General features: G+C 40.0%; 1 protein-coding gene across 1 annotated transcript in view; it reads left to right on the top strand.

Annotated features, from left to right (window-relative positions):
* Positions 1 to 17,102, top strand: part of LOC311232744 (B-cadherin-like) — a gene marked incomplete at both ends in the record, with an annotated part of 53,877 nt that extends 36,775 nt beyond the window's left edge. The window contains 2 exons of the mRNA XM_084338324.1: positions 4,641 to 4,861; positions 16,982 to 17,102. Of these exons, the coding sequence (XP_084194450.1) occupies positions 4,641 to 4,861; positions 16,982 to 17,102 (342 nt within the window). The remainder of the gene's footprint in view (positions 1 to 4,640; positions 4,862 to 16,981) is intronic.
* Between the last annotated feature and the right edge of the window lie 5,660 nt (positions 17,103 to 22,762).

Raw genomic sequence — 22,762 nt, 5'->3', positions numbered from 1 at the left:
AGCCCAGGACCAGATGGTTTTTCTGCTGAATTTTATAAAGAATTTTGGACTGAACTTCATCCCATTTTTATGGCAATGATGTATAATTTCTGTCACAATAGAATACTCCCTCAATCAATGAACTTAGCACATATCACAGTATTGCACAAAAGTGGCAAAGATCCTTTAAATTGTTCATCATATAGACCTATTAGTCTTTTAGATCACGATTACAAGATTATAACCAAATTATTAGCAAAAAGACTAGAAGATATTTTGCCTAAATTGATTAATCCAGACCAATCAGGTTTCATAAAAGGGAGATATTCTGCTGACAATATAAGGAGACTTTTAAATGTAATAAACCATTTGGACACCAGTCGGAGCCCTTCTCTGCTCCTATCACTGGACGCAGAGAAGGCCTTCGATAGGGTTGAATGGAACTTTCTTTTTTCTATACTTGACAAGCTTAATATGGGACCAAACTTTATCGCTTGGATTAAAGCAATCTATAAAAATCCTAAAGCAGCTGTCATTACCAATGGAGCTTCCTCTGATTTTTTTACACTAACGAGAGGGACAAGACAAGGATGCCCACTGTCGAGTTCACTCTTCGCGATGGTGATTGAATTGCTGGCGTCATGTGTACGAGACAATATTCACATTAAAGGACTGAAAATGAATAAGGAGGAACATAAAATATCCTTATACGCAGATGACATTATTTTATACATAAAAGACCCAGAACAGTCCTTATCACACTTATATAACGAAATAGAACAATTTGGAAAATACTCTGGATATAAGTTAAACTTTAATAAATCAAATGCTTGTCTCCTGCATATGACCCCAACTGAAACGATGTATAAAACATATCCTTTTAATTGGTCTCCAGAAGGGTTTAAATATTTGGGAATAAACATTACACCGCAACTAGAGAACTTGTACAGGGAAAACTATTGTCCTCTTATAGAAAAGATAAAAACTGATTTGTGTAAATGGTCCACGCTCCCATTATCTCTGCTGGGAAGAATAAATGTAATAAGAATGAACGTCCTTCCAAGACTACATTTCCTTTTTCAAATGTTACCATGTTACTTATCTACAGAATTTTTCAAATCTATGAATAGACCCATCTCAAAATGTATTTGGTGCAACAAAATGCCTAGGATAAAGTTATTGACACTTATGAAACCAGAATCCATGGGAGGTCTCGGTCTCCCCAACCTCCAACATTATTTTTGGTCAGCCCAATTAAGAAATGTACTGTCATGGTCGTTGGGAAGACGGGACTCACAGTGGTTTCAGTTAGAAGCTAAATTTGTTGACCCGTTACCATTGGACTCTCTCATATTTATAAAACAATTTAAAAAGATAAGAAACATAGGTAATTGCTTCACTGTCTTTAACACACTATGTGCTTGGAAGGACTGCTCAAAAAAACTGGGTATCACCAATTGTACCTCCATATACTCTCCTATCTATCACAATCCTGATCTAGATAAACATCTAAGATCAATTAATATACTTAAATGGGCTCAGTTGGGGATAAGTCAATTCAAAGACCTGTTTCATACAAATATGCAGTTAAAATCATTTATGGATTTAAGAACAGAATATGCCATCCCAAATACTGATTTCTTTAAATATTTACAAATGAGAAACATTATACACATACTGAGAAGAGAAAATAAAATAAGACTAGAATTACATGAAATAGAAGAAATACTAATGTCATCGACCACAATTAAAGGTAAAATTAGTGAATTTTATGACATCTTCTCCAAAGAATGTCACTCATCTTTTTTGCCTTTGTTGAGGATCTGGGAGACAGACCTAACCATGAAATTTGCAGAAAATACATGGCTAAATATTTGTGATAGAATACACTTTCCATTTACAAGTAACAAAATCAAAGAAGCAAATTTAAAATGTATCCATAAATTGTATTTAACTCCAATAAAAATGCATAAAATGTCTAGAGATAATTCAATAAACTGTCCTAGATGTAAAACTAACGAAGGAACATTTCTACACATGTTTTGGCACTGTGATAAACTAAAACGATTCTGGAATTGTATTAATTTATTTACAAAATCTGTATTAGAAACGGAATTTGACTTGTCCCCATGTGCCTATTTACTTAATGAATTACCAGAGATCCAGATGGATCCAAAAAAATATAGACTGCTGATTGTTATAACATACTTTGCCAAGAAATGTATTCTCCTGTTTTGGAAAAATGACTCTTCGCCCACTTTTGAGATGTTTCAAGATCAGATATCCCAGCTTCTTCCATTGGAGAGATTGACCTTGGAGGAGCGCGGCCGGGGGTGGATGTTCCGGGACCTTTGGTCTCCGCTGTTTTCTCGATTGAGCAGAGGGACTGTTGATTGATACGGCTAGTGGCGGTATGTGAATATATCCGCATGCTGTCGCTGGCCGTGTCGATTGGTGGTTTTGCTGTTTGGTTGGGGGAGGGGTGGGGGCCGGGGGTCTTGGGATGTCTATCCCCGGTTGTGTATTTTTTGGAGGTGGGTTTCCCTAGTGGAAGAAGTTGTACAACAGACGCGTAAGAGGCCTGTCTGTTGTATAACAATGATGTTGTTGTTGTCATTGTTGTTATTATTTATTATTGTTTATTTAAAAATACGTATGAGAAAAAATGAACAGTGTAAACAATATCATTAACTCTGAATATAAAAATATGAGAAAAGCAAACAAGACGCGGTCTCGGACTGGTGGGGGCCCCTGATTCGAGGTCTTGGTGAGTCGGAGTGTTAAAGAGGCATGATGCTCTGGCTCGCTGGGGCGCCGGATTTGGGGTCCTCACGGGGTAGGGACCTTGGTTGTCGATACTGGAGATGACGGGTGCTCAAGTAATCTCGCCTTATGGTACATACATGTGGGTATATGCATGTATATATGTATATATATGTGTGTGTGTATGTATATGTATGTATATATAATATATGAAAGACGACGTACAGCGTCCCCCGGCAACTTTAGCATGGCCAGCAAAGACGTCTAAAGACGGCTCCCGGCACCCAAAGTGTTAAATCAGAATAATGAAAAAAAAAAAAAAAAAAAAAGTCATGTATAAATTAAATATATAAATTAATAAGAATATATATTATATATATTCTTATTAATTTATATATTTAATTTATACATGACTTTTTCTTTTTTTTTTTTTTTCATTATTCTGATTTAACACTTTGGGTGCCGGGAGCCGTCTTTAGACGTCTTTGCTGGCCATGCTAAAGTTGCCGGGGGACGCTGTACGTCGTCTTTATATCAATATTTCAAAAATCTGCGATCGGATTCATAATGTCCCTCCGCTGGCCTGGGATCCACCAGCAGGACCCACTGAGCTCTCTGGCGGTTCAGGAGCGCCATCTGGTGGCCGATCGGCGCAAGCGCTTAACAGGAAGCGCATTAGAGGTTTTGCTAGACGTCCGTATTGCTTCCGGCCACTCGGTATATGTCCCGTGACTCTAGCTCGTCACTCTACATAGCGATCGATTGCCAATAACTCGATAAACAACATGATTTGGACGTATATACCATTATACAAGCTGGAGATGGACCGGGTAATAATATATCCCATAATGATAAAATTTCTACTCGACGATGATCGCCCAACGGCGCGCGGAGACTGGGGTGAGTTTCAGCGTGTAACGTTACCGTCTTCGATAATAACTGATATTATCAACATTTGACCCACATTAGATGATTGGTATAACGCTGCCCACGGAATTATAAACGCCCCCTCGCCCATCCGGTCAACATCAGATGACGTGTAGTAACTTCTAGAAGTACGTCTAGTTGGAATTTTTTATATCGCGCTGATTGCCATCAAACTGTATTTCATCATCAATATAATGCATTTGGGGCTATATATCACGTTCTGGAGAAAGCTGCAGAAAGAGATGAAAACATACTTATACATTAGACCATACTTTACTATGAATATGTGAATGAAAAAGTTTAACGTTGCTACACAATGAACAATACATATAGGACTTTGAATGGGCCCTAATAATGGCAATGTAGCAATAGAATTTAAAAAGTTATAGCCCTGCAAAGAAGGGGACTTTCTCCATAGACAAATAGCGCTGGCAATCTATGGTATATCATTAATTTAACCTTAGGCAACCAAAGTGTTAACTGATGGTCTTGTCATTGTCGTTATTATTATTATTATTATTATTATTATTATTATTATTATTATTATTATTATTATTATTATTATTATTATTATTATTATTATTATTATTATTATTATTATTATTATTATTATTATTATTATTATTATTATTATTATTATTATTATTATTATTATTATTATTATTATTATTATTATTATTATTATTATTATTATTATTATTATTATTATTATTATTATTATTATTACTGTTATTGTCCTGTGATGTCTTGTTTATCAGTATTGTTATTGTATTGTATTGTCTTGTTTCATGTTGAAAAGGGAAAATAAAGAAAAACTGTTAAAAAAAAAAAAAAAAAACAGGTGTATATCATATTCATATGTGTTAAAAGAAGATATGATGAGATAGATGGAAGTCTAATTCTACCCGGGATGGGGACGTTTCATTGTGTGACGTGATGATTGTGTAGCTAATACGACGCTTCTCTCCCAGAACGACCGTCTCCTGGTGTTTGACTACGAAGGCGAGGGCTCCGACGCCGGCTCCCTCAGCACCATCTGCTCCTCCAGCTCAGAGGAGGAGCCGGATTACGGGCGCCTGAACGGCTGGGGGCCACGCTTCAGCAGGCTGGCCGACCTGTACACCACTCAGGCTGAGGAGGAGGACGATGACGACACAGAAACACTGCCAGGGAAAACAGGACTGGACACACAGTATCGCTATTTAAAGAAAAAGGTTATTATAGTGGCATAGGTTATTAGCTCCGCCAAAGACGTTATTGTTTTCGTCCCCCGTTTGGATGTCTGTGAACAATATATATCTGGAAAAGTAATACTTTCGAATGGAAGACACCTGTTGATTTTGGTGACCCTATGACCTTTTCCTCTAATGACACCATCAGGCCAAACTTTCAGTTTTCAAATTAGCGTATCTTGTTAGTCACACAACTACAAGAATGCACACGGTGCAAACCTCCACCCACTTTGCCATAACTCACATGCAACACTTTACTGGGTAGACGACACAAGAGTTGATGTTGCAACATTTATTTCTGGCTATAGATCATTATGGTGGCGCCAGAGGAAAGGTCACAGGGTCACCCAGATTAACTCTCCCCCTAGGGGTCATGAATATTCCCAGCAAATCAACAGGTCTCTCAACCTAGGGGTCATGAATATTCCCAGCAAATCTTCTGACAGTACAACTAAGCGTGCCGAAGTGTCCTTGAGCAAGACACTTAACCCCTAACTCAGTGGTCACCAACCCGTCGATCTTGATTTTAATGATATCCTTCTCGCCACTGACTCTGGTGACTCCCTTATTCTCGTACTTTTAGATCTCACTGCTGCCTTCGACACAGTGGATCACAATATTCTGCTCTCCCGTTTGGAGCACTGGGTTGGCATTAAAGGCCAAGCCCTGGAGTTTTTTAGATCATATTTGTCTGAGAGACGTTTTTGTGTTAGCCTGGGCGACGCTGTATCCTCCACAGCACCTCTCCCCTGCGGGGTTCCCCAAGGCTCAATTCTCGGGCCAATTTTATTTGTGTTGTACCTGCTCCCCTTAGGGCCTATACTCCGAAAGCATGGCATCTCCTTTCACTGCTACGCAGATGACAGCCAGATTTACATGCCATTAAAAAGAAACACTACCAACCCGGTAAAACCACTATTAGCATGCCTTGATGATGTTAAGGCATGGCTAGCATCAAACTGTCTTTGTCTCAATGACAGTAAAACAGAGGTCATGGTGTTTGGTCCCAGCAATGGTCATGTGCCTCCTCCTGGTGATTTGGGCCCTCTTGGGCTTTTTGTGAAGCCAACAGTCACCAACCTAGGGGTGAAATTCGATTGTGACCTAAAGCTGGACAAGCAGATCAATACTGTGGTGGGAAGGAGCTTTTTCCAGCTTAGGCTGTCTAAGGTCAAACCTTTTTTATCCCGTTCTGTTTTTGAAACGGTTATCCATGCTTTTATGACCTCTCGCCTTGATTACTGTAATGCCCTGTACGTGGGCGTCAGTCAGGCCTCCCTCTCTCGTTTGCAGTTGGTGCAAGATGCTGCTGCCCATCTGCTGACGGGAACGCGAAAAAGGGAGCACATTTCCCCTGTGCTGGCTGCCCTCCACTGGCTTCCTGTGCGTTTTAGGATTGATTTTAAGGTTTTACTGTTTGTTTTTAAATGTTTGAACGGCTTGGCACCGGGTTACCTCTCAGACCTGCTGGAACCCTATGTTCCTCTAAGGTCCCTCAGGTCCTCTGACCAGCTCCTCTTGGCCGTTCCAAACTCCAGGCTGAAGCTTAGGGGGGACCGTGCTTTTGCAGTGGCAGCCCCAAAGCTCTGGAATGAGCTGCCACTGCATGTTAGGCAGGCCCCCACTCTGCAGGTGTTTAAATCACGCCTCAAAACACACTTATTTGCTCTGGCTTTTGTTTTTTAAACCGTTTTCGAGAGGTTGGACTTTTTATGTGACACATTGTACTGTTTTATTATGTGTTTTTATTACATTTTTATGTTTTATGTTTTATCCTATGTTTGTGGACTTGTACAGCACTTTGGTCAACTTTGTTGTTTTAAATGTGCTATATAAATAAAGTGGATTGGATTGGATTGGATTGGTTGATCTTTGAGACTTTCCCTGTAGATCTTTCCCTGATTTTTTTTTTTTCAAAAAAAAAAATAAAATAAAAAAAATGTATCTTTCCCTGAGAGTCCACATTACAGTTCTACTTTTGTTTTGATGTGAAAAGTGATGCTGCATAAGATGACTGCACTTAGTACTGACTGAGAAAGTACACATTACAGTTCTACTTTATAAAATGCTAATTGTAAATATGTTTGTCAATGTTAATAATATGAGAAAGTCCACATTACAGTTCTACTTTTGTTTTGATGTGAAAAGTGATGTTGCATAAGATGACTGCACTTACCACCAGTGATGCCGGTAACGCGTTACTAAGTAACGCGTTATTGTAATCTGATTACTTTCCCCCGAAAATAGTAATCTAACGCGTTAATCTTTAAAAGCCAGTAATCTGATTGCAGTTACTTGTCCAAGTGGCTGTGCATTACTATTTCGTTACTATCTCATCATAAATTCATAATGCAGGCGGAATGCAGTATTTTATTTCGTTTTCGACAGTCAAAAATACATTTTGAGCTGTTTTTCTTTTGGGAGTGACGTAGTGTGGCAGTGAAAGGGTTACACAAGAATGTGTCCCCGCGGCGTGACTGGACACTCTGTCTGTGAGTGACATCTGCTTTGGTACAATCACATTCCCCATCCACAGTCTGCGAATCAGAGGCAGAGTAGGGCGGGTCTTCACAGCATGTCATGTGACATATGCGCCAATCGTGTGACAGCAGGGCTCCGTCGTCGGAGAATTCCACCCCAAAACGCTTGGCAAAATTAAAAGTGAGTTTCTGTTCAGACTTCCATCCCAAAACGCTCGTATAGCCTCAGTCACTACTTCACGTTCATATGCGGAGGAAACAAAATACTGTCTACCGCTAAAAACAGCACATCCAATTGCATTGAAAGCATCTGGAATCACAACACTGGGGGACCCTGATGTAAACAAGACAAAAGTCTTTCTCTGGTCTGCATCCCCTTAACAATTGTATGTATTGAGCTGTACTGTACTGTACCCATTCTGCAATCTGTTAATAAAGTTTTCATTCATTCATTCATTCACTAGCCGACGCTTCGACTAGGTACAGGAGGACTCGGAGGCCAGCCAAACAGCAAAAGAGAGAGATTGTTTCTTTCCCTTTTGATTAATGTATATTTGATGGTGGCAGAGCAAAAGCTCTTATTTGCCAGATTTACAGTTAATTTACATGTTAAAGAGAGACTGATTGTATGTTTATAGAGAGACATTTATAAAAAACAATTTAATAGTTACAGTTGATATAATTGAATAGTTCAGCCTGCATTTGTTAGATGTGAATGGATATACACTGGTTTTGTAAAACCACTGGCTGGCTGCTCTAATGCTGTGAGCATCATAGACTGTTGCTTTACCATACTGATGGTACAGAAGCTGAAGCACTAGTTTAACAATTTACGTTATGTGCAGAGAAACAAGTTAAAAACAATTTATGCACTTTCAATAAAGCGTTTAAAAAAAAACTGTTGGGGGAACGACGACGACTTCGTAACCTAGTTACTTTCAAAGTAACTAAGTTACTCTGATAATCAAGTAATCAGTAAAGTAACTTGGATTACTTTTTAAAGGAGTAATCAATAATCAGTAATCGGATTACTTTTACAAGTAATCTGTGGCATCACTGCTTACCACTGACTGAGAAAGTACATATTACAGTTCTACTTTGACGTTTTAATGTTGGACCAAAGCATTGCATGTAATTTGAATACAGGCAAATAAAAGTCATTTAGTTTAAAGTACAATCTTGGCTGTCTTTTTCTCTCAACGCTTCAATAGGTAGATCTTGCCTTCACCAAAAAAAAAAAAAAGTGATCTTGGGCTTAAAAAGGTTGGTGACCACTGCCCTAACTGCTCCCAGTGAGCAGGTTGGCACCTTGCATGGTTGCCTCCACCGTCATTGTGTGTGAATGTGTGAGTGAATGGATAAAAGCGCTATATAAATGCACCATTTACCATTTAGCAGGGGTGTAAAGTACTTGAGTAATTGTACTTCGTTACAATACTTGAGTACTTTTTTTGTGGATTTGTACTTTACTCAAGTATTATTAGGTTTGTATACTTGTACTTTTTTACTCAATTACATTTCAGAGAAAAAATACATACTTTTTACTCCTTACATTTAATATGCAGACCTACAAAGTACAAATCTCGCAGGTCCAACCATTTTAATTTGTATATTTGTTTCTCTGGCCGAACTAACGTTAACGTTATTAATCCTGCGGCCGCAATTTATTTAAAAACAGCCAATCAAATCCCCATCAATGGGAAATTAACCCGCCCATACCCATGCTGATTGGTCCTTGTGCGTGACTAGAAAGCGAGGGTCTTTGATTAAACAACTGCTATCAGAAGAATAGATGGTCAGAAAAAAATTTTTTACTTACTTTTTAGTACTTTACTTTTTAGTACCTAAGTACATTTAAAAGTAGAAACATTTAGACTTTTACTCAAGTGTGTTTTTAGCCAGATACTCTTTTACTTGAGTAAGGTTTTGAGACGGTACCCATACTTTAACTTGAGCATAATTTCTGGGTACTTTTCACACCCCTGCCATTTAGACGTACGGCGTACGTGTCGGGAGATGAGCTTGTTTGAACATTTCTTTTTGGTGTTCGCACTTTTTCCAGGAAGAGAAGACAGTATATTTCTTTAGATGTGTGATTATTTTTGGCATATAGTGATAAATAGATTGAGAACTAGGTGCATACAAAAAACGTTTAAAATGGAGGGGGGAGGAAAACACTTTTAATTTCATGGGATGTTTTAAAGCTAGAGCGAAGATAGTGGAATCATGTTGAACTAGAACTAACCCAGGTTTAGCAACGTTTTTTTTTTTGTATTTTATTTTTTTATTATTTTTTAAACAAACACATAAACAAACATGACAACACACAATAGGATATACAAATACACATATGCTCCAGCTCGTACCCCCCTCTCCCGGACCCCCCATTGGATAATCCAACCATTATAATTTGTTCCTAACCAGACACTACCATTATATGCTGGCTTTTATTCTCTCCACCACTTCTAACCACATTGCCATTTTGGATTCATTGAGACCCAAAATTCTAGCTGTTGATATTTCTTGATAAATCACATCGAGATATGTAAGAATCCAGACCTTACGGCACATTTTTTCCGGTTGAAACCATCGTGATGCTATCAGCTTTTTAGCCACTGTGATACCGGATAAAACCAATCTCTTTAGCTGTGGAGGTACTGCATGCTCAAAGACATCATTCAGCAGTAATACAGAGGGGTGTACAGGTATATCCAGAGTTAAGAGATTTGACAATTGCTGGGTCACTTCTTTCCAAAATATCTTAACTGGTGGGCAGTCCCAGTACATGTGCATAAATGTCCCTTCGTCCCCATTTGTACATAAGGAGCATTTGGAGTCTTGTTTAAGACCCATTTTGTTCAGTCTTATAGGAGTTAAGTATGTCCTGTGAATATAGTTAAGATTGATTTGTTGATGGTCCGGGTTCCTTGATGCAAGGCGTACATTTGCCCAGGCTTCTTGCCAGTCAAAGTCTATCTCCAGGTCTGGTATATCCCTCCTCCAGACTGAGTCTAGATGTAGGGTTTCATACGAGGCCGTTAGTAATTGATGATAAAAATCTGAAACAAAACCTCTCGATGTCTCTCTTTCATATAAGAATTTGTGGTATCTGTGGTGTACAATTGGTATCCTTAATGGAACACCGTGAGCCTTCAAACATGCCAATAACTGTGCGTAAAAATAATATGAGGACTTGGTGAGATAAATTTTTTTGCATATCTCATCAAAACTACAAAAACCCTGTTTGTTGAAAACGTCTCCTAATGTGTGTATGCCTTGCTTTTCCCATCTAGGGAATCTTATAGGTTGTTTTCCAATCAAGAGTGCATTGTTATTGAATAAGGGAGTATGATTATGCCATTTATGTGGGATAGAGTCTTTTTTTTGTGTTTCACGCCATATCCGGATTGCATGAGTGATTATGGGGCCAAATTTCCGTTCGCATTGCTTAATTGATAATTTGGTGTACACTATGTCCTTCAGCCTATGTGGAGCTACTATATTTTCTTCTAAATTTCTCCAGGATACTGATGCTTGGGGATCAAACCATGTTGTCAGTGGTCTTAAAGTGTATGCCTTAAAATAGTGGTGGAAATCTGGAAATGCCATACCACCGTCTGCTTTGTTTCTCTGTGCGGTGGATCTTTTTATACGTGGTGGTTTGTTATTCCAAATAAATTTGTATGTGGAGGAGTGTAATTCTTTCCAGTAACCCTTTGGAGGGGGTAACGGTAGCATTGAGCTGAAGAAGTTGATTCTAGGTAGGACGTCCATCTTAATTATTGATATCCGTGCTTGTACTGAGTTTTTAAGTTTTGACCACCTGACAAGGTCGTATTTGATTTTGTTTTGGATTTTTATGTAATTGTGCTTCACCGTTTGGCTTATGGTAGGGAATATTTCAACTCCCAAACATCTAAAGTGTTTTACCATCGGTATCTCTTCTGGGAGGGTTATATTTCTTTTTGCAGGGGCGTTAAGTGGGAGGAAGGCCGACTTCGGCCAATTTATCCTAAATCCCGATAAATCTCCAAAGTCCTCAATCAACTTGAGAAGATGAGGCAATGCGGTGTTGGGGTTTTGCATGCACAGTATTACGTCGTCCGCATATAAACTAATTTTGTGTTGTGTGCCCTTGATTACGATTGGTTCTATGGATTGGGATTGTCTTATATATTGTGCTAAAGGCTCTAATGATAGATTGAATAGTCCGGGACTAAGGGGGCAACCCTGTCTGGAAGACCGTGATACTGGAAAGATTTCGGAGGTGATTGTACCTGTTGTAATCATGGCCGATGGGTCTTTGTATAATACTTTAATCATATCAATGAATCCTTTTCTTAACCCCATCCTTTCTAACACTGCCCATAGATACGACCATTCCAACCTGTCAAAAGCTTTCATTGCATCCAGGGACAGCATCGCCTTAGGTGTGTTGTCTTCCTTGTTAGCATCTAGTACGTGTAGTAATCGTCTTATGTTATCAGTGATCAGGCGGCCTCTTATGAAGCCTGTTTGGTCCGGATGAATTAAAGACGTCATATGCTTTTGTAGTCTGATGGCTAATACCTTAGAGTACAGTTTGATATCGGTTCCGAGGAGGCTTAAAGGTCTGTAACTACCGCACTCGGTGGGGTCTTTGTCTTTTTTGAGGAGGACTGTTATGAGTGCAATATTGTCATTCTTATGGAAGTTCCCCTCCTTGACTGAGTATAAAATCATATTTAGTAATAAGGGTCCAATTATGTCCCAACAAGAGAGGTACATTTCTGGTGGGATACCGTCTCTTCCAGGGGCCCTTCCACTTTGCATTTCAGATATGGCCTCCCTAAGTTCATCTAGTGTGATCGGTGTTTCTAACTGTTTAGCGTCATCCTCTGAAAGTTTAGGGAGGTTAATTTGATTAAGATATGTGTCCATCTTGTTTTGATCGAAGGTCGTTTCTGATTTGTATAAGTTGGAGTAGAATTCTTTGAATGTCGTGTTTATTTCTTTGGGTTCTGTAACAAGTCCTTGTTGTGCTCTAATGGTAGTTATATCTGCAAATTTTGCGTTGACTCTTAGTCGCATAGCTAATAGGTGACTTGGTTTGGAACCTTGGGAGTACTGCTGTTGTCTTGTGCTACGTATTTGCAATTCAGATTGTTGTCTGTATATGGCGTTAATCTCTTTTTTTAGTATATTGACTTGATTTTCCAGTTGAACCAAGTTGTTGTATTGCAAAGAATTAAATAACGTTGAGTAAAGTGTTTCCAGTTCAGCCAGTTTTGAGCATCGATTCTTGCGTATTTGGGAGGAAAAGCTATCAGTGAAATCCTTGATCATTCCCTTTGTCGACATCCATAATATTCTGGGGTCCTGCACCGAATTCACATTTATCCGTAGGAATACCGTAAGAGCTTCTTTGATTTGTGTAATGAATTCCTTGTTATTAAGCAGCATCGTGTTAAATCGCCATCTTGGGGCTCGGGATGATAGTATACCAAATGTTCCTTTTAAGAGTAAATAACAGTGATCAGACAATGCATTGGGTATCATTTCCACATCGTAGTTATCAAATAGTCTCGGGGTTGTGAAAACGTAATCTATTCTGGATAATGTATTATGTCTCGCAGATCGACAAGAGTACTTCCGGGTCATGGGGTTGAGTGAACGCCATAAATCATTTACACCTGTAATCTTCGACCAATCCTTTAATGCATTAGATGCATTTTTTTGTTCATTGGAAAAGGAGGGGTTTGATTTGTCCATCCTTGGGTTCCAAATGGCATTAAAATCCGCACCGATTATAAATGAGTATTCGGGAAGGTCTAACATTGCTCTGGTAAGTGTAGTGAAGAAACTAACTTCGTATAAATTTGGGGCGTATACCGCTACCAACGCTATTTTTCTGTTCTTATGTAAAATCTTAGCTATAGTTATCCGACCATCTGCATCAGACCATACTCCCTTCAATTCAATATTCAACTTCCGTCTAACGACTATGGCTTTAGCAACGTTTTTGAGGTGAATAATTGGTTGTTTTCCAAGGGATCCCTTGAACTTTCACCTCAAAGGCATCAACAGCATCAACAGAACCATAAGAGTGTCATCTTTACAAACTACCAGTTTATTCTAGTCCCATGTAGTTGAGGGTCAAAACCACACAGTGAATGGCATGCAGTACAAAGATGTTACTACATACTGATGTGGAAAATATACCCTCATGTCCAGATAATCATCCTGTCACAGTCACCTTTTATTTAATACATTTTTAAATTTTCCTGTAGTTTCTTTTCCTATTTATTCTCTGTACATAGTGTAGGTGTGACAGGCAGAATATTAGTATAGTGCAAAATAATAATATATTTCAAAGTTGAAAGGGTTTTAGGGCTGATCAAGCTGTCAAGCCATTTTACTTTCTGATTTCAATATGCTTCCTAATTATTTTGTTGCCATTTTATATTTATTTAGGTAGAGTTTATCTACAGACTGAAAAGGGTGATGTATTTATAATAAAGTTTCTTTTTAAATGTGGTTGAAGGCAATTTTGATATGAAGTCATTCTATTAGCCTACAATAATCTCAATATGTGTGTATGGTGATTATTTGTATTTCATATTTGTGTTTCATACAATATGTACAGACTAGCCTACCTTTGGAAAATAATATGATAGGAAATAAATCTTCGTAGCAAGACAATAGAAAGTCCCAAGATTTCCCATTGTACTAATGAAAAGTAGTAACTACACTGTATATGGAATTGAGAGTTGAGACGCTCTGCTATAGCGTATTAACGTAAGGTTATGTATATAACCAAGTTCTGTGAATGCTAGTGACGCTCAGCATCATATTGCATATATCTCGCTTCAGTGGATATGCACTGAATAAATTTCAAAATGTACCTTTACATACCAACATCCGTCTGACCACACCCCCATCTGCTGCCTACATAAGCAGGGGTGGGGCCACACACTCATCTCCTTCCCAACAAATTTCACCACAATGAAAGATCAAGGGCCGCAGTGGCGTCTAGATGCTGAGCGTCACTAGCATTCACAGAACTTGGTTATATACATAACCTTACGTTCTGTTTCATGCTAGCTTCCGCTCAGCATCATATTGCATAGCAGGAAGCTAGTTTGTTTTGAGATGTTTGTAATTTGGTTTTTAGTGCATTTGAGGTGCTTTGGTACCATGAGGTGCAAGCATAGTCGTAGTACCCTTGAATGAGTGCTCCTGCCAGAGTCTTCAGGGTATTCCGGCCGTCTGGAATGTTAACGGTCACCACACCTATCCATTGACACCTCTGTCGGCCGACCCCAGCCCCCCCCCCCCCCACACACACACACACACACACAATATCGTAGCCTAGGCTGCCTCGAAAAAGAGATCTTTGATCTCAAGTGACTACCTGGTAAAATAAAGGTAAATATATATATTTTTTTAATAAAAATAATGTGTAGACTGGTCTGGGAAGGCATAGCCTGCCCGTGCCTTACATACCCGCCGCCTATGCCCCCCCCCCCCCACCCACCCAACCCCACCCCACCTACCCAACCTCCTCCAATGTACAGTTTCTACGTCAAATGTATATACACTCTTTTCTGGACACTTTTTGTATCACAAACAGTACTGTATTTGCAAATCTGGTATGTCATAAATGTATAGATGTAGCAGTACTGTCTATCTGTATGTCGTGTGTGTCGTATATGTTATGATGAATTGAAAATGGGGGACCCTGATGTAAACGAGACGAAAGTCTTTCTCTGGTCTGCATCCCCTTAACAATTGTATGTATTGAGCTGTACTGTACTGGGTGGCGCTGCTGAGCGGGCCTGTGACGGTCTCGTGACCCAAATTCCTGAGGGGCCTGACAGCGCGGGGCCTGACAGCGTGGGGCCTGATGCGTGAACACTTAAGGTAACTAACTTGCGTTCAGCGTTTCGTTCAGTGTTTCTCTGATTGGCCACGACGCCCACGTGACCGCGCGCTAGCACGCCCCCTTATACGCGCCCTGCCGCGGCGCGGCAGAGGCGCGGTTGCCGCTGCATTATGCATTCGTAATCCCCCCTACATAATAACCACGCAGGTTAATCAAGCAACGCTCGCACAATACCTAGCTTAATAATAAGTAGGCAATTGGCACAAGTGTAAATTATACATTCGTCACTCATTTTTAATATTGACGGTTAGCTCAACTCGTTTGTCAGCTTGCTGTGGAGCCTATGGTCAGTTGGTGACAAGTTCAAATCACTTCAATTTTTTTTCTTCTTTTTTTTACGTTTAATTAATTTATCATCTCTATATATAAACGTAACTAGCTATTCATATCAATCGAAATAACGTTCATCTCCGATATTTAAACATGGTCCCCAAAATGAATGGGAGCGAATGAGGAGCCTGACACCTGGGAGGAATGGGGGTGTTGCAGCATTGGGGATGTTTAAAAAATATAATTTAATATAATATAATATAATAATTTGTGCTTCACCTAAAAATTTGGTCAGCAGCCTCCACTGGTTTGAAATGATAGTTTCCAGTCAGTCACTGTATAATAATGGATCCCCTTTGAATACTACAGGTTCGGGAATGGGGATTCTGTTTGAACTCACTGCGTCAGCTAGGATCCTGACGAGCTCTGAAGTACTTTCACCCAGGAGGGGGGCTACAGTTCTTGGTGCAGAGAGCACATACGGGGAAGGAGGAGTTGTAGGAGCAGGTATTTGGTTGATTGTTCTCCTCTCGCTATCCACTTCGATGCTTAGCTTCTCTTCTTCTTCTGTAGTCGCCACTTGGTTGTACACTTGTTTTCTCACTTGGGCTGCATCTAGACTTTTCATTTCCTCCAGTTGCTGTACCCTTCTTTTCCTTTCATCCAGGGTTCTTTGGAGGGCTGTATGCTGCGATATCATTTGAGCTTTGATTGTAGCTTCCTCTTCCTCCTGCTGCATTCTTCTTTTCAACTCATCTGTTTCTCTCTCCAAGCGATCCGCCTCTATCTCCAAGCGACGCTGGACAGCTGCTGCTTCTTGTTCGGCTATCTGTTCTTTAGCTTCCTCTTCCAGCCGCTGTATTTCTCGATGTTCTTGGTGTTGCTCTTTTGTTAGCTTGAGAACAGCTTGGCCTGCAGCGACGTCAGCAGCAGCATCTTGACGTCTTGCTGTGGACCCTTTCGAACGTACGGAGGTCTTCTTTGAGTTAGAGAAGTAAGAGTTGTGGCTTCCTGTGAATAGAGTACTGTCTTCAGGATAGTAATCTTCATCTTCAGGTGTTCCATACAGTCGGCTTGAGGCTCTTTTGAAGATGATCTGGGATGTTTGGGTGCACAGATCGACTCTCCTACGGGTTTCCTGATCTGGCTTGTCAACTTGTCTTATTCTTCATATGCGTGGTGGACGTCAGCGGAGAAACCACGGATATCAGTAATGACTGTTTTGAGTTCCCCAGTCACTGTCTTAGTTAGTGATAGTATCTCCTTGGCGTCTCTCACATTATTTTTCCATCTCTTGTATACTGCTTGGAACCTTCGCTGGAGTCCTACAATTTTCTCCTCTTGCATCTCTCTGCCCTTCTCTGTCAGAGTTATGATTCTTCCACTTTTTCTTGTATTCCTTTCAGCTGTGTCGCCGTCTTTACACCTTTCGGGCTGCTCTTGGGAATCTTCTTTGTTTCTGGGTTCCTCTTCAACCTGTTCGATGATCTGTTCCTTTTGAGCTATTGTGTCATCTTCTTGTTCTAGCTCAGTAAGCTCTCCTTTACGTGACATGTTGAGTTGGTGGAGGCTGCGAGCAGCGTTCTTTGGTAAAAAAAAACTAAATAATTTCCAACAAAGAAACACAAGAGCAATGGCGAATCCAGTCGATGTTACGGCATTGTTTCAGGAGTGGGCACGTTAGAGCGAGACCCAGCAACAGGTGAATCAGAAGCGCCATGAGGAAGCGATGCAGGATTCCCAGACACCCCATGACGTGGTTCTGAGTGAAACTCTGGAAACTGCGGAGAAATGGAGGAATGGAAGCGCTCGATTCATTCCACCATGCAGAGACCCACAGAGCGGAGAGGCAGATGAACAATATTAACCCCAGACATTTCCTGGTCAAACTGAATAGCGAGGACGACATTGAAAGCTATTTGTCGGCGTTTGAACGCACCACTGAACGAGAGAACTGACCAGCAGAACGTTTGTTGGCACCATTCTTATTTGGGCTAGCCCAGACCAGGGGCGGGGCTAGGGGGTGGCTACTTGGGCTCAAGCCCTGAATGTTTTCTGAAAAGCCCCGAATCTATTTTCAAAAATAAATAAAAATAAAAAAATTACAATTATTATTATTATTATTATCATTTTTTGGACAATTAATCATTGTTACATGAAAATATGTTTGCACCAGATTTAACAGAAGCTAATTTCCATCTGTAGTCTATCCAGCTGCTAACTGTATTTGAGTGAGTTAAGTCTTGGTGTTATGGTAGACTCAGACCTAAGCTTTAAATCACAATCAACAAGTTGACAAAAACATAATTCTTCCACCTTAGAAACATAGCTGAAGTACGGCCATTTATAAATCAAAAGGACGCTGAAAACCAGATCCATGCCTTTATCTCAAGCTGACTCGACTACTGTAATGCACTCCTTACCGGCCTCCCGAAAAAATACGATGATAACTATTTTATTGCAATGCACTATTGCATTATTTTATTCTATTTTACTAACTATTTTATTGCACTGCACTATTTTACTTTGTATCAGTGATAATCAAACCGTAAACAAAGACGCATATTAACACTTTCAGCGCCAGATGGCGCTGTTTACTGTTACTGTTGAAAGGCCAGCGCCTTTTAACATGTGGATACATGGCTGTGTTTGCAGGCCTAAAGCTATATTATATATTATAGCTATGGATCTAATAATATAGTGGATTGTCCTTGAGTTTCTTCCGATCAAGATGCAAAAAACAGATAATTTTTCCATCCATACATTTCCGTTTTATACCGTCGTGAATATGAGTGTAGTTTCAGGGTGGTCTGGTGTCATTTCCAAAATTACAGACACCAAGCCACATCGTTTCAAATGGAGTGCAATAGCGGCCGCAAGGTGTTAGGCGGCGGTATTGGACTTTTGAGATCTCAGACCCATCCCCAGTGATAACACAGGCTGCCGGCATGTCTTTATGAATGGAAATATCGAATAAAAGAAACAACGATGTAAAATCTAACCCTAACTAACCGTACTGTCATGCACTTGTCCTAATAAACTAACCTACACTGTAGCACTCAACACTTTGATGAACATTGTTGCTCAGCTGATAGAGTTGTGCCCTTCCTGATGGCTTGTCGTACAGAACTTGTAAGTCGCTTTGGATAAAAGCGTCAGCTAAATGACTAAATGTAAATGTAAATGTAAACCCGACTATACTCTGGTTTTCGGGGGTCCTGGCACTCAACGTTCACCGAGTTAACCCTAGATCTTAGATCCTAATATGAAAAACGATGTGATTTAATGTTCTATGTCTTACCTTGACTTTGTCTATTTTACTGCTATCTATTTTATGCTTTATGTCTGCACTTTATGCATTGCTCTTGATCTGCCAATGTTGTGCTCATGTCTTTTTGTACTGCTGTGAAGCACTTTGAGCTGCAATTCTTGTATGAAAGGTGCTATACAAACACAGTGTATTATTATTATTATTATTATTATTATTATTATTATTATTATTATTATTATTATTATTATTATTATTATTATTATTATTATTATTATTATTATTATTATTATTATTATTATAAATTATTATAGTTTGCTTCATTAATTAAAGGGTGTGAATTTAAGTGTTCTCTAGTGCCTTTTGTCCGCTTTAAGGTGGTGGTATAAGTTAAAGGTTGTGGTGTCGAAGTAAAAAAAAGCCGGTGGGCTCAGCCCCGGATCTCCTACAATCCTAAATCCGCCCCTGGCCCAGACAGCATATCATGACACCGCCCCGCTGGCGGATAAGACGTATGAGTTTCTGAAAAAATAAATACTGCGACGTTCGGGAATTACATTTCTCACTCGCTCCCAGCGGTATCATGATTGGGCATATGATGCGACCTTGTCCCCCAAAGAACAACAACATGATTTGTTACGGCTAGCGAACAACTGGCTGTTAGCAGAGCCCCAGAACATTTCACCAATCGAACGAATGGCAATGGACAGATATTTACATGAATTGAATCACCCCGCTACCTCAACCCGGTGAAAATATACCATATCAACCTTTAAAAAAAATGGGCGTCCCAGGAAGCTCTGTATTCTTTCACCCCACCACAGATACCAGTCCGAACCCAACCGCTTGAAGTCCCCATGGGAGACCAACTCAGTCAGACTCAGAGTCTGAACACCACCAGGCTCGTCACAATACCAAGAAAGATAGTTTTGTATAATCTATTTATACCAAGAAAGACCTACGAAAAGACCAAACCCAATGCATTTAAACCATGGTCCATCTAGCCAACAGCAGATGACAGCTCATATTGTTAGGGAATTGAACCTGATCAATGAAGGCAGACCGTCAGGTAGAGTTGATAAAACAAAGGTTTATTCAGAGTTAAGGCCTGGATGACCGAACCGGGACACCAGCTGATGTGTCCCCGCAGGTGAGCTCCAGGGTCCAGTCAGGCGTGGCTCTTTATAGGAGAGAGAGAGAGGGGCATTCTGGGTAGGCTTGGCTCAGGTCGGGATTGGAGGGTGGTTCTATGAGGGGGGAGGGGTTGTATCTGGCGTATCAAGGAGGGAGGGGGGGTTCTAGTTAGGAGAAGGAGGAGGGGGGGAAATGTGGGTTGGGGGCTGGATAGGGCCGAAGGTGTGAGGTGTCTGTCTCCGGGAGGGGAGAGGGTCCATGTTGGGGGGCCGGGGGAAGGGGGGGGGGTTGTCAGGTGAGACATAAGGTGAATGGGGGGGGGTGGTGGACTGGGGAACATGACTGGGGAACGTTAGGTGAGACACAGGGTGGATGGGGGGGGGGTTATTATTCTCCCACAATCATATCCAGAGGTCATAGAACTCCATGGTTGTCCAAAAACTGTTAAAACAAGTCAAAGAGCTGCACTGTTTTCTTTGGTCAGTATAATGTATTGATGCAATGAACATGTACTTTCTCCTGAACTGGACTGTAGTGTAATGTGCATCCTCAGGGACTATGATCTGTTTACTACTTTACTGTACATCAATAGTACGATAGAGCTTTCTGCAATGCCCCTGTTTTTCATGAAAATACATTGACATATTTAAAACTGGAGATATGTGTTTGTGTGCTATATTTAATGATTTTAGCATAGGGGAATGTATGGCTTCCCGGTTGACAATGTGAATAACGATAAAGCTGTACAAAGTTATTTTTATGCTGTTTTATATTAACCAGTTAAATATTCAATCGCAGTCATCTCCTTACAAAAAGGTATTATCCTATTTGCATATTCTTTGCTCACTACTGTAAGGCAGCCTTGGAGACTTGGCTAAGGACGGAATAAAGACACCTCAACCCAGGATTTCATCAAGAAGTTAGAACTGTTTATTTACCAGATCTAGGAAGCACTTTGTTTTGTACAACAACAGCTTGACTCACAATGATGGTTTTATAGGAAGGACGTAGCATCACAAATCAACCAATAAGAGAATATGAAAATTAATACATTACAGATACCATTGTCCAATCAACATAGCAAAAGAGGAATACATTTCAACGTTGGCCAATACGATGTCACTGGGCCATAAGTGTCCACGCCCACCTCACACTCCAGACACCAGAGTACTGTACATACAAGGCAATGTTGAGACTAGAATGGATATACTGCCAGAATAAAACCAGGTCATGCTAAATTAAAGATCATTGTTTAAGGTAAAATAATAAAAACAACTAATTTCAAAGACGACTCTCGTACCCTTTCTCTGTCAGGTGAAGAAGCCTGTGATGGCTTCACTGCCTCCCAGCCCCTCCTTCCACATTCAACTACTAGAGTTTGTCTGGCACAGATCAAGAGCAGGCACACACGATAAAACACCAAGCTATGGATGCACTTAGAGTGGTTCATATATTCAGTAAAAGATATTCCAAAGGAAAGGAAAGGGTTTCAAACATTTCTGTTTACACAGAAAACACACACCGATTACCACTGCTGCAAAAGCTACAGGTTCAATTGACTGATTATAGGCATGAACGTATTTATTTACTGATTACAATACGCTTTCAAAGTAATTTAAGTTTTATTTTTGGTTACTGTTAAATCATGACAACATGGCCAGTGAGCTGTGGTGTTGAGCTACAGTATATTGATTGACCCGACATGTCACGAGACATGTCATAGTACACCAGTCTACACTGGGAAGAGCAGGAAGCCACTGAAAGTGGTGCGGTGGTTCTGATGATCAAACACATCATACGGACTATCAAACACTTTGTCTAGATTGTAAATGGAGACCGTGTCATCAAGATTAAGCTGCAGAATCACTGTGCCACTGGAGCTCCTATCATTTGTCACGTAGGTCGTAGGTCCATGTTGGTCGTGCGTCACCAACACGGCACCTGAGGCATAACGATGGGTGTCTCGAAAGGCCGTGTTGAAGGTGAAGAGGTACACGCCTCCGACTGGAGCAGTGAAGATACCTGTGACAGAAGGACATTGTAACATTGACATTGTATTTTATTATAACATTCATAATAATGTAACAAATAATTAAAAAATAAATACTAACCTTCATACTGTCTTTTACTATTATGCACTTTGCTACTAAGGAATCTACCTTGCCTATACTACATTTACATTTAGTCATTTTATCAAAAGCATTATTACACTTGTGTTCTGTGTATTTAAATAGTTTTTATTGGTTTTTTAAAGGTTCAACAACATTATATACATACGTACAAACATACATACAATACATGACTACATATAACCGCACAATACCTAAAATAAATGAAAAATAAAGTAGACAAAAAATAAATAAAATAAAAATAGTAATAATAATAAAAGAAAATTGCATTGTTCCTATACAGGTTGTCACTTGCCATATAGAAATTGCCTATCTAATAAATCACCGTCTTATGCCTAAACATCCTCAGCCGGGAATTGTAGATTAAAATAATCCAAAAATGGCTGCCAAACTTGGATGAATTTCTGGGTAGAGCCCCTGGTGGAGTATTTAAGTCTCTCAAGTTTTAGGTGTGCCATCACATCTTCAACCCAGCGTCGATGTGATGGAGGAATGGCTGACTTCCAATTAAGCAAGATAAGGTGTCTAGCCAACAAAGAGGAGAAGGCCACAGCATCTGATTGAGCGACAGATACCCTAATTTCGCCAGGGAGCACTCCAGAAACTGCAACCAAGTGGTTGGGGCTGATCTCCCTGTCACACATGAATGAAAAGGT

This window comes from Notolepis coatsorum, assembly GCF_963971535.1.
Source record: "Notolepis coatsorum genome assembly, contig: SUPER_7_unloc_3, whole genome shotgun sequence".
Classification (NCBI taxonomy): Eukaryota; Metazoa; Chordata; class Actinopteri; order Aulopiformes; family Paralepididae; genus Notolepis; species Notolepis coatsorum.
This window is presented reverse-complemented; position numbering and strand designations above follow the sequence as displayed.